Raw genomic sequence first — 13732 nt, 5'->3', positions numbered from 1 at the left:
TTCTTTTTACCTCGCGGCGTTTCTACCGCCCGTTGTCGCAAGGATTTGGCGGCGCGCTCTCTTTTTAGCGCTCGTTCTGTGACAATGTGAGCACAAGTTATTTACCCGATTCTGCTTAACTATAGCACCAAGATATACACAGGATGCCTGCTGATAAAGCTATCTGTTATTGGGCAGGAGAGATTGTACTTTATCGTGCAACTCACAAGGGGAAAGCAATTAAGGATCCTTGCGTAAGTTTGCGTATGGCTGTGAGTTCAGTATTCGCTGAGCCTTGTTCTTTAATCGCGGCTAACGGAATCGGAGATTCACCTGACAGCGATCGTAAGATAAAACAAATTCGGCAGATCCTACGTACTTTGGCAGTCCATGTCATGCAAAGCATGTGGAAGAAAAGCGATGTTGTAATTTAGGTACGCACAGACCTATGCTGAGCAGTCGAATACGTGTTTCATATAACCAGTTGTCTACATTTACGTAACGACGCCAAGAGCAGCGTGGCTTTTAGCAACATCAGAAGCAGTGAGCTAATATAGCGCTTGTGCTCGCGGAGATGGTAGCCCTGGACGCTGCTACATAAATCAACTTGAGCGGGTGGCGCTTAATTACATTTGAAGTTAACCAGACGTGACACCTGCTAATATAGGAGTATATATGTAGCATTTATAAAATTAGACAGCCAGCACTACAAACAACCACAATTAACTTTTTACCAACATCACGCCTACATAAGGTCTTTTTCCAAAGCAGTCTTCATTTTTGAAACTTGGAATGGCTCTCGTAGAATACTTGATTGTCACACAGAATGTTTGGGTTCGACTCCGGCTGGGACCCTAATATTTATTATTTGCATTCGTTGGGTCATAGCTGCTCATGCCAGTTTTTTTTAACGCTCTCGTACTTAAATTACCAACGTTCGCACTCTTTCTGAGTAGATTTCAACTGTCAATCTCCTCGGGCACATACCCGCTCATGATAAATGGATATATGTGCCACACATGTTGAGCGGAAAATTTTTGACGAAGTACGTGATGGGATAGTTACATTACTCATCGCATACTCCTAAACCTGCGACGAATTGGGACAGTTTCCCGAGAGGTTTCCCACCATGCAGCTGCCACTGGTGCCAACAGGTGGGAAAAACAGGCTCACCTTAGTTTTACCGCTCTCAAATTAAGCTGTAGAGGTCGGATAATGAATGCTAGAAGCACATCGGCTTAATATACTACTGCAGTGGTGTGTTCAAAACGGCAGCCATGGATGTCATCGCGCCCCAAAATGAACGTGGATACCTGCCACCACGCACGGAATGTCGGAAGCATCGAGCAGGAATAAAACGCTGTGCGTCAGTGTACGTTTGTTCGGCGCCTGCGAAGCCAGTGAGATTGTATTAGCTCCAGGAGTGTTCCTTGCTTCCCGAGCTTCTGGCAAAAGAGTAGTTTCATCACCAGTTTAGTTTGCACTACTTCATGTTTATAGCATTCACAAAATCGCCGAACACTGGAATTGTGCTTAACATAAACTAAACTTTAATTAAGCTAATCTTTATAATGGGCATGTCATTAGCGAAGCCGAAAGGTGACGCTAGAACGGCATTGGCTAAGTATACAACTGCAGTGATATATTTAGCCGATATACGCTTCTGTAGTTCCTCTAACAACCACTAGAATGTTTTTCGTCACATCGTGTCTGCGATCATCGCCTTTCACAAAGGTGCAATACCCCAGTTCATTCGTTAATATACAATGAAAACGTTTGCCATTTATATATTTTCAGCCTCACACACGAGGCCTTAGGCAGGGGTGGGTGATGCATAAAAAATAACTTATAGAAATACCAACAAAAACAAAACGTACCACGCCTAGCTACACCATCGAGAACTATACAGTGCATCAAACTGAAACCTCATTATTTAAACAATTATAGAGATTTTCGCGTACACGCAAGGAAAAATATAAATAGAAAAAATAATAAAGCAACACAAAAGAAATGAGAAGCACCTGCTCATGCAAAAAAAAAAAAACGGCACTGTCATATAATGGGGCAAAAATCAGCAATGTTTCAGAATACAATGCGTTGATAACAAGCATACCATGATATTATTTTAAGTATATGAAAGGAGGGTGAAACAAATTAAAGCCTGTTCCGGATGTGTGGCATAGTAATAGAGGGTGAGGAGAAATGAAAGATGAAAGTCATGTGGGATGCTGGTGTTGTAGTCTTGCCAAGAACTATTGAACATTTTCGCAGTTTACCAAATCCCCAGACAAAGCACTCTAATTAGTGACAGTGGATTCCTAACATGGCTTTCATCGTCATAAGTAAACACTGCGCAAAACAAAACCTGTTAAATCTGTTAAGTGATTCGGCGATAGTTTCTTTGCTAGTAACGATAGCCCCATTTCCATATAAGCTAAAAAACACTTCTTTTTCGTAGCAAAACGTGCCAGAATTTTGCCAGCGAAATTCGGGCAGAAGAAACAAGTAACAATCACGTGGCACGAAACGCCGCGCTCACATCTGTCCCTATTACTTGCTTTTAAATGCGAAGCATTTCTTAGTGAACTTCGGCGACATCGAGCGTCTATCTATCTATCTATCTATCTATCTATCTATCTATCTATCTATCTATCTATCTATCTATCTATCTATCTATCTATCTATCTATCTATCTATCTATCTATCTATCTATCTATCTATCTATCTATCTATTTATCTATCTATCTATCTATCTATCTATCTATCTATCTATCTATCTATCTATCTATCTATCTATCTATCTATCTATCTATCTATCTATCTATCTATCTATCTATCTAGCTAGCTAGCTAGCTATCTAGCTATCTATCTATCTATCTATCTAGCTATCTAGCTATCTATCTAGCTATCTAGCTATCTAGCTATCTAGCTATCTATCTAGCTATCTATCTTACTATCTATCTATCTATCTATCTTACTATCTATCTAGCTATCTATCTTACTATCTATCTATCTATCTATCTATCTTACTAACTATCTATCTATCTTACTATCTTACTATCTTACTATCTATCTTACTATCTATCTTACTATCTTACTATCTATCTATCTAACTATCTAATTACTATCTTACTATCTAACTATCTAATTACCATCTTACTATCTAACTATCTGTCTGTCGCCCCGCCACGATGGTATAGTGGCTAAGGTACTCGGCTGCTGACCCTCAGGTCGCGGGTTCAAATCCCGGCTGCGGCGGCTGCATTTCCGATGGAGGCGGAAATGTTGTAGGCCCGTGTACTAAGATTTGGGTGCACGTTGAAGAACCCCAGGTGGTCGAAATTTCCGTAGCCCTCCACTACGGCGTCTCTCATAATCATATGGTGGTTTTGGGACGTTAAACTCCACATATCAATCAACTATCTGTCTGTCTAGCCACCTATGACTTATAGCTCTCCTGGCCGTTTCAATAATGGTATCGATACCAATCTTGGTATGGCATAACATGACTGTATGAAGAACATATATAACTAGTCATACTATGAGAATTATGACAAGTATATCATGTATGTCATGATTTACATTTCGTGATCTTGCTGCTCTCGCGGTGCCTTCATTCACATGAAATTTTGAAAAAACCAGTATGGAATGACATGACTGCATGGCGAACACCAGCGACAGAACCTAGCATGAAATTCATGACATGTATCATGCAACAACATGACTACAGGCGACACAAATGATGCGCTCGCTGCCGTTTCACTAGCTTTGTTTGACTAATTGATATGTGGGGCTTAACGTCCCAAAACCACCAAATGATTATGAGAGACGCCGTAGTAGAGGGCTCCGGAAATTTGACCACCTGGGTTCTCTAACGTGCACGCAAATCTGAGCACACGGGCCAACAGCATTTTCGCCTCCATCCAAAATGCAGCCGCTGCAGCCGGGATTCAATCCCGCGACCAGCGGGTCAGCAGCTGAGTACCTTAGCCACTAGACCACCGCGGCAAGGCTCGCTAGCTTCGCATATACCAAATTCGGTATTACGGGATGTGAATGGATGACGAAGGTATGTGACTGATGCAAACATGATAATCATTAGATGCGTGTCATTTAAAGAGATGGCTACGTGCCATGCTAATGATGCGCTTGCGGCTGTTTCGCTAGCTTAACATATACCAAATTTGATATTACGAGACGCGAATGCATGACGACGATATGTGATTGGTGCAAACATGATAATAATGACATGCGTGTCATGTAACAACATGACTACATGCCATGCTCATGGTGCGCTATAGCAGCCATTTCGCTAGCTTGACTTATCACGTTTGGTATTTTGGGGCGTGAAGGAATGACGAATGTATGTGACTGGTGCAAACATGATAAACAGGACATGCGTTTCATGTAACAACATGACTACATGAAACACTCAAGGCGCCAATACACTTAAATGTGACCCGGCGCGCGTGCGCGCCGGCGTTCGTTTCGTCGCGTCACGCCGGCGGTTAAACGCACGGCGGTGATCTGCGCTGCGTTGCTTGAACGCATGCGCATTAGAACGCCCGGCGTCCCTCCATCACGAAGAGAGGCAAACGCAGTGCTGTCTGGGTAATGTCATCGGCGCGAAATGCAGCATGTCGCATTTTGCGCCAGTTGCCGCCGGACCACGCCCACGGATGCCGGTCGCGCCTGGCATCAGACTATAGAGTGCTCGCGTTTTGCAAGTGTCTATAGCGGCGCTATACTCCAGGCGTACGCACGCGTCAACGTTACGTGGAAACATAGAGCTCCTGTCGCAGAAACCCCGCCGGCGGTGTCGTCCCCGTTGGTTGTGAGCGAAAAATAGCCTGTGCGTCTGTGACCGAAAAAGCAAGTGGCCGGGATTGCCGCGGGAGGTCACTATATTTGTCGACGCGTGCGCGCGTGATCACTCTGAAAAAGCCCCACATTCAAAGAAAAAAAGTGCTCAAGGTCAGGTTACGAGGCCTGGTAGTTTTCTGTCCCGGCCAGCACTCCCTGCTTAGCTTCTAGCGCTTTCGTCGGGACGAGAGAAGAGATAATGCAATTGCAGCATGCGACAAACCTTTATAATTTCATTCGCACTGGACGGATTCCTAATATTTTCGTGGTGTTGAATTCGTGGGGCAATAAGTTCTTCTAGTGAATTCATTTCGTGGTTAGTTGAAAAAGTGTTTCAGGGCCCCTTTAACCCATTTTGTTCGACAGGTGTCACGACGAAAACGAGCCCATTTGGCGATTTGTAGGCGCATTTGCGAAGCCTCGAACTACGTTGAAAAAAGCCGGGATAGTGCAACCATTGCCACTAAAAACACAAAGGAACTTTTAAACAGCTCTAAAAATGTACAACTATGTCCATCTAGCGGAGAACATATCATGCCTTTCCAGAGGCGTTGATCAAGGAAACAGCAAACGCTAGATAATGTGCTGTTATCTGTGAGGCATTGTGAGGTTCTTTATGGCCTCCGGGATGGCGAGCACGCAGCGTGTATCTTGGATGCCATGTGACTCTTGCTTTAGATGAAAATCCTGTATGTACCGTTCGCGCTAACACAACATATTAATAAGTATGCACTTAGTGGTCGAAGGGCACACTAGTGGCCGGCTTTCGTGATCTCATTCAATTCTTTAAGGGTCCCCCTTTTTTTTTGGCCCCTTCATGATACGCTCGCAGCCATTTCGCTAGCTCCACATATTCCAAATTCGGTGCTACGGGACGTCAATGGATGACGAAGGTATATGACTGGTGCAGTCGTGATAATCAGGACACGCTTGTCGTGTAGGAACATGACAACGTACCATGCTCATGATGCGCTCGCGGCCGTTTTGCTAGCTCCATATTTACCAAATTTGGTATTACTTGACTTCACTAGACGAGGAAGATAAATGACACGTCCGAACATGATAATCATGATATGCGTGTCATGTAAAGCATGACTACATGCTACGCTAATGGCATAAAGTGGCATAGCAACCTTCCTCATTCGTGCTTCGCATATCATCGATTCCCACAGTACTGCCAATTTTTCTTATTACACGCCACTGGCATTTCAGAGTTTCATAATACGAGTGCACTAGAAGGAAATCTTGCTCTAGTGCATTTGGCAGCTGCGCACATGATGCTTCAGCCAGTATGAGAATCATGAGTATAGTACAGACTGATTTGCCTAAGCTTCGTTCTTTGGGCTTCATGGGGGCTTCGTGCGGCCCGGAGCCGCCTTGTCGCATGACAAGGTTTCACAATTCAGGAGTTCCCACCTTGAGTTTTCTAGGCGCACCAATTCAAATTTCAGCTCACGGGGTTCCCAACGAGCCGCTTTTTTTTCAAATAAAAGCATGACAAAGCGTGATAAAAGTCGCAAGCGCGTTCGAAACCACAAGCACTAACACTAAGCAAATCAGTTCTAAAGCGCCCCGTACCATGCACCTGAGCGCCCGAGCTCCTTCTCGTAGAGATTGTAATAACAACAGTAATTGTTTCTATTTTACGCCCCAAAACCACATGTGGTTATGAGGGAAGCCGTATTGGAGGCATCCGGAAACCTCGATCGCCTGGCGTTCTTCCGCGTGTACCTGATTCAAAGTGCATGGGCTGCTAGCATTTCGCTTCCTTCGAAATGCGGCCACCGCGGCCAGGATTCGACACCGCTATACCTTCGGAATAGTAGCTTAGCAACATCACTGCTATAGACCACTCTCCCATCCACTCGCACCTCACTCTCGACCATTCACTGACTGGGCGCCTCTCAAGGCGATTGCAGAAGTCGGCGAAGGCGAATGACCGATGGCAACGGTACCTTCTCTCGGCGCTAAAAATGCATCATTTCCTCATGATTCCCTTCGGGGAGGTGCGCCCCGCCGCGGTGGTCTAGTGGCTAAGGTACTCGGCTGCTGACCCGCAGGGCGCGGGTTCGAATCCCGGCTGCGGCGGCTGCATTTCCGATGGAGGCGGAAATGTTGTAGGCCCGTGTGCTCAGATTTTGATGCACGTTAAAAAACCCCAGGTGGTCTAAATTTCCGGAGCCCTCCACCACGGCGTCTCTCATAATCAGACAGTGGTTTTGGGACGTTAAACCCCACTTATCAATCACTCAACCTTCGGGGAGGTGAGGGCATTTTTTTTCTCTTTAGTGTTACTTTAAGTTTGCTGACGACCATACGGCGCTCTGCAGCAGGAAGACACGACCCGGCGCACGTCCGCCGTGGAGCGGGCCCTTCGCTGGCGGACTGGCCTCTGCCTGTTCCTGGCCCTCGTGGTCTCTTTTTCCGCGCTGCTGTTCGTCTACCTGCTGTTATTCAAGGATTCGCGCCGGCGCGTCGACTACTGCCTCACTGATGACTGCGTGGCGCACGCCGCCGAGCTGCTTAGTACGCTCAACCGGTCGGTGGACCCGTGTCAAGACTTTTACGAGTTTGCTTGCGGGAAGGCGCCAACGGGCAAGGGTGCCAGTGACCCGATCATCGACCGGATGTATCTCAGGTACGTGGTATAGGTTCTGAACTGCATGTGGTGTAACCTCAAACGCTCGTGTGCCAATGCATACACCTCGGAAGTGGCGGCGTGTTAATAGAGAGTTTTAGTACTGCGTACACTGCGTACGTGGCGGCGTTGCGTACGTAAGGACGCCACGTTCTGCCCAGTGCGCATGCGCAGACCGCAACGCGCACGTATCACGTTACGTACGCAGCTGCTACGTACGCACGCGTGAGATGCTTGCGTGCGTACGTCTGAGGTGATCGTGCCGCTCTCGAACAAGTTCGCGACAGCGCGAGACTTCGTTTTGCAAAATGGCGGCATCGAAGGCAAGCACCGACCGGCTCTGTGGCTCAAAATATGGCCATAATCTGGCTATAACACTTGGATTGGCTCACATTGGCTGTCAACAACACGTGCTTCTATTTTGATCTACCAGATGACGCAACACGCTTCACGCTCGTTACGTACGCGGGTGCTACGGCGTACTAAAAGCCGATGAGTGGCAAACGACGCCACGTAACGCAAGGCGCTTGCGTGATACGTACCTAGCACCATTCCGCAGTACTAAAACTCTCTAATGAAAGCTCGTCTTATAACGTGTGATGAAGCGCACGGAGACGCGATGCAAAAAGAAGAAACATTAATACGAAATGTCACCAATTTGCTCAAAGTTCATCTTTACTGAACTTCACGAAAGTTGCCGTGAAAATGAAAACTCTGCACGGTAAATACACGTTGAGATGAATTTAAAGATTGTACCAAAGTCGCCCCAGGGGAGCCATTCAAACTGGGAACTTGTACAGTTCCGACGCCACTACGACACGACGACACGGCTTAAGTACGACAGCCCTTGAATACGACTGTCCGGGTCCCTGAATTGTTCCGCACTAGGTAAAGGAAAGTTTATTGAACCACTATACGAAAACACTAGACACACACTAGAACCTTCAAAATCTCCTCAGCATAGATTATACAAACGCTAGACGCAATTTCACACAGACTTCAACACACTATGCGCGGCTATGGACCGATGAAAAAAAAAAGCATGTTACCTCTAAAAAACTGGAGAGAGAGAGAAAGTGGGGAGGGTCTTGCAACATTGTGAGTTGGAGGATGACTTGTCACAATTATTTAACTCACTATGGCGCGACGAGGTCCAGGTTTCCCCCACGTAATACGATAACCGAGTGTACCAGTTCTTTAAAAAGGCATCACCACCACTTTCATATACCTCGTCAACAAGTTACCCCAAAACAATTTTACAAATGTATGCAAAACCGGGATTGCTGTTCGCTGTGACTGTAGACTTGTTTCTGCCTGGTGCAGACGTCCCCCTAGAGATGACGTGCATTGCTACTAGAAGTACCAATCGGGCAAACATGCCGTTAATTCTCTGCGATAGAGATGTAGGCTCAACTCCAAAGGTGCGCCAAACAAGGTGCCGTACAACCTCACAAGCAACGCATTCAAATAGTGCTTGCTTAGTGGTCTCAGATCGTCCACAATTAGAGAATTGATCATTTGGCACAACGCGCCACTTAGCGAGGCGTTGACTTGTCGGTAGCACGCTCCATCCTCTCAGCCAGAAAATTCGCGAAGCACTTCGGGAACTTTGATGCTTTTACAGGTCTTCCATCTGCTTGAGTTCGTTGTTATTGTGATACATATTATATGGACAGTCTCGGCTGGTTTTTGCTGTCACCGCCACCGCCGTTATTCACGTATATGTATAGGTATACACATACGGGAAAGGATGCGGTAACCTCTCTTTTTCTGCGGAGCAAACATCGCTTTTCCGGCCGGGATCGTCTGTGCGTGCACTTATCTCGTGAGCGAACAAGTGGGTAGGGGGCACTTATATGGTTCCCATGCTATCGCGGCAACGATCAGCGCGTGGCTCTTGCCCTCACAGCGGGAGAGTCTACGGGCTGCGCTCTCAACACGAAAAAACGGTGTCAAAAGTGCACCTGAAGTGGCTGTCCATATGCGCGCTCTACACATAACAAACTGCCACCAGCGGCGACACACGACGTGTAGCCCTTACTGCAGGCGCTGCGCACGGAAAGCGCTTTTCATCAACACCGTCACTACACACGAGCCTTGTGGTCATCTACTGTGGCCGTGCCGCAGGAAACTTGGTTACTTAGGAAGCGCATGTTTACTACAATATTTATTTCACCTAAAAATACTAGCCTTGCTTCATGAAACATTCCAAAACGTTGCTATCGCATTCATTGAATCGCCCTTTTGGCGAAACTGTGACTTTTTTATCTTCATCATCTATTCGCTCTTTAGTCAGCAAGTAGCTTAAATCTATGGACTCTAGTTCTTCCAACCTTCAACCCTCGGTTTTTCGATCTTCTGTCAGTTTAACGTCGCGTGCAGTCTTGTGAAAGTCTATTGGTATCTCAGGTTGCGATCCGGTGTCTCTCTGTGGCAGTTCATGTGGGCCCTCAGACACAGAGTAAGGAACAAAAACAATTATAGACACTTACCAGAACACAAATACACACACATATACTTGCTGAGTACTGCTATATACAATTACTCTTCTCCTATGCTTCAGTTCTTACAGTCCGGCACGCATACGCGAGTATCTCTGAGTCTTGTCTGGTATGGAGTCTATGGGTCCGTAGACGTCACTTACGGTACTGATGGCAGTGCCGCTGACGCAAGATTGTAGCAGGGATGACTCGACGAGTCGGTCACGAGGCCACGAGCAGACCCGGAGCAGTTCGCTCAGGCATGCGTAACACAGTGCGCTGGCGTAGCACCAAGGCCCCACCCTCCGCAGGCGGTTGTACGGCACGCACGCCAACTCGGCACCATGTCCATGGCTTCGGTCGCTGTTCGCGCTCGAAACGCCACCCACACAGAATCAGCTGCTCGCTCTGGCTCGCACGCAGGAACGGCCCGCAAGACCTAGACCAAAACACTCTCTCGCTGCAGGGAACTGCCAAGCTCGTCCCGGCTAGTCTGGTGGCACTAGTGAGGTCCGTTTGGTCCCCTCAGGCTGAACGTACTGCGCTTCACGGTTCACCGACCATGCTGGCTTCGCCCATCCGCGTTCCAAAGCTCACACGCTTCACGTTGATCTCGCTCTCGCGCGCACTCTCCGACTGCTACAAACAAACACTTACCCGAGCCCTGCGGCACTGCACACAATGTACCCTGAACGGTTTCCAAGCCCGGACTGCCCCCTGTGTGGTGGTTATGCGGACTTCGAGCATGTACTGTGGGGCTGCGCCTCTGCCGGTCCCCCTTTCACCCAAGAGGAAATGGAGCGACTCATTAAGGCCCAAGACCAGACCTCTCAAATCCTGGCCGTCCAGAGGGCCCGCGCGAGGGCCGTCAGGTTTAACCTGATGGTCCCCGAGTGGGCCTAGCCAGGTGGCGCTGAGTTTACTCGCGTCTATTGTGGACCGAATAAAGTTGTTTCACTCACTCACTCACTCTCGCTCGCACTACTTCATTTTATTCAGTTCTGATTTTGGCTGTGAGTCACTGTGGTCACTGTTGGTCACTCTTACCGCACACTCTGTCGTAAAAGTATCCTTCAGAGTACTTGTCCAGTACACTAGAAGGCTCCTAACTAGGTATTCCGGATCACTGAGAGACAACATTTCTTTTCTTTATTTAAAAAATTATACCATCTTCCACTAAATTTACTTGGTGATGTTCCTCAAATCACTCGTAACACCTGCTCAAACGCTCGAGGGCAAAATATAACGGTAAATGAAAGTTGCAGGTGTGTACGACACCATTCGCGTAACTAGACAGCCACAAACTCGGTACAGCGAAACTAATGATAGAGCGGTCGTTCAACGCTGCGCGTCTTACATGCTTGGACATATAGGTTCATGTTTCAACCATATTTAAAGTCAATTAAAGGACAAATAAGAAATCACAGCATATTTACGGAGTGCAAGATGATAAGTGGGGCGAAGCGTCCATCAGTCCATCCGCGCGTCCATCCTTTCATCCGTCCGTCCGTGTGTCTGTGTGTCTGTCCAGCCGTCCGTCCGTTTGCCTGCCTGTCTACTTGTCTGTCTGTCCGTCCGTGAATCCGTCCGTCTGTACTATCTCGCATCTTTTCATCATATTGTGATTATATAAAAGTACCGCCATCTAGCGGACATTGCAAGAACTAAACTCTCCTGTGGCACATACCAAAGAGAGGTGGTTACTACAGAGGACAATCTGGAGACGCCTTAAGGAGCTCTGCCCGTAAAAGGAAATGGGGGTAAAGTATGGCGTACTGCTGGAGAAAGCCGAACACACGTTACATGCGCCATACGCTTTACCAAGTAAGGTCAATAACGCCGTAGGATTACCGATGTGCTTCGGCGTGTGACATTTGCGCATGCCTGCGTGGGAGCGCCAAGTAAGTATGTTTTGGGAACGGGAAACTTGCCAATATGAGGTCATTGTTGGATTTATTATATGCAGGGTGTCTCACGTTGAACGTTATAATCCTTTTTTTTTTTGGAATCACCGGAGGCATGCGGCATAAATCTATAGCGTTGTATTAATCGTAGATGCGAACGATACTCATACTGGAGGTAGAAATTGATCTATTTACCTACAAGTGAATCTTACTAATCTGGTTTTACCAAACTATATATCAGCGCATATATATATATGTATATATATATATATATATATATATATATATATATATATATATATATATATATATATATATATGTGTGTGTGTGTGTGTGTGTGTGTGTGCGTGTGTGAATGCGATGCAAGAAAACAGTCCAATAGTCCAGTAGATTTCACAAGACCTATGAATCTGGAAAAATTTCGATACTAGCACGATGTTTGCGGTGAAAATGCACTTGTTGCAGTTCTTTAGGAAACTGTGCGTTTTGAAACTTCCCAAACGGATATATCGTGTAATTAGCCGGTGCCATGCTACTTTCGAAGTGGCAAAGTTCGGGTCGGGGCTGGTAATGCATCGTTAAGCAATAGGCTTTACACGTTAATTAGCTATGCTTCATTTTTTTTAAAGGAAAGTCTTGCTTATTTTCTGTACAATAAATATCGCCCGTCACCAGAAAGTAATCTCGCTAAACAATAGCACTGAGCTTTCTTACATATGCCACGTGGGATACTTTGAACCTTCAGTCAACTATTTAAAAAGAAAAGGCATCCTACAAGCATTGCCTTCAGGTTGTATCTGTGGCAACCCCTGGCGTAGGACTCTCGCCGGTGGCGTCAGTGCGCTCGAGGGAACAGAAGCCGTGGGTTCGAAGCTCACAGCCCAGCTACTCTACCAGAGCTGCGTCAACCCGGACCGCAGTGAAACTGAACGCAACCTCGTCGAGTTCCGTCAGTTCCGTGCAGCCCGTGGCATGCGCTGGCCCGAGGAAGAGCAGCTTGCCGACGGCGTGGACCCGCTAGAACTTATGCTCGACCTGGCCGTCAATTGGAACCTCAACTTCCTCTTCGACGTGCGCGTCATCAGTCTACCGACGGCCGCGACCATGGACGTCGCGCTGATGCTCTCACGGGGCAGGCTGAGTTACGTCTGGCGGGACGATGTCCACAGGTTCACGTCGGCGGCCGAAGAGTACGAAAACTACGTGAGCGAATACTGCCAGGTCCTGTCGGTGTCACCGCAGTCGTTGAACGTTACGGCGGCGGGGCTACGGCACCTGGAGGACACCATCCTGGAGGCCAAGCGTAACGTGGTTGCCGATGGTTCTGAGCAGGTACGAGGGATTAGGACGCGGGCTACTCGGGAATCATGCTGCTAGTGGTCAGGACAGGGAAGGAAGTGGAAGGTTCCAGCAAGTTAAGACATCAGCAGAACAGGAAAAATGCACCAGTCCTGGGCGTTGTTCATTTGGTGCTCGTGTCGTAACGTGCAGGAAAGCTTCACTTTTCAACTATAAACCAAATGGCCCATAAAATCACACTGATTAAAGACAGAGATTGATTGATTCATTTGTGGGGCTTAGCGTTCCTAAACCATCATATGATTGAGATACACCGTAGTGAAGGGCTCCGGAAATTTTGACCACCTCGTAGGTGTAAGTTGTAGTAGCCACTTCTAGTTAGTTTTGAGAATTGCTCACTAGATGGCGTTGTGTGTATATGTCCTTGAATATAATGGCGTTAGTTGTTTTCGATTATGAGTTGAGGGAAGCGTCCATCCGTCCCTACGTTGCGTGCTCTAGAACGCACGGACGGACGCTTTGCCCCACTCATCATCATTCCATCCATGAATATGCTGTGAATGTTATT

At 47.0% G+C, this 13732-nt stretch overlaps 1 protein-coding gene across 1 annotated transcript in view; it reads left to right on the top strand.

The window, feature by feature from the left end:
* LOC142817528 (neprilysin-1-like) overlaps positions 1-13732 on the top strand; it is a 39852-nt gene that overhangs the window by 14214 nt on the left and 11906 nt on the right. The window contains exons 2-3 of the mRNA XM_075894559.1: positions 7173-7480; positions 12684-13197. Of these exons, the coding sequence (XP_075750674.1) occupies positions 7173-7480; positions 12684-13197 (822 nt within the window). The remainder of the gene's footprint in view (positions 1-7172; positions 7481-12683; positions 13198-13732) is intronic.

This window comes from Rhipicephalus microplus, chromosome 5 (assembly GCF_043290135.1).
Source record: "Rhipicephalus microplus isolate Deutch F79 chromosome 5, USDA_Rmic, whole genome shotgun sequence".
In the NCBI taxonomy this organism is placed as follows: Eukaryota; Metazoa; Arthropoda; class Arachnida; order Ixodida; family Ixodidae; genus Rhipicephalus; species Rhipicephalus microplus.
Note: the sequence above shows the minus strand (reverse complement) of the source record. Positions and strands in the feature narration are given on the sequence as shown.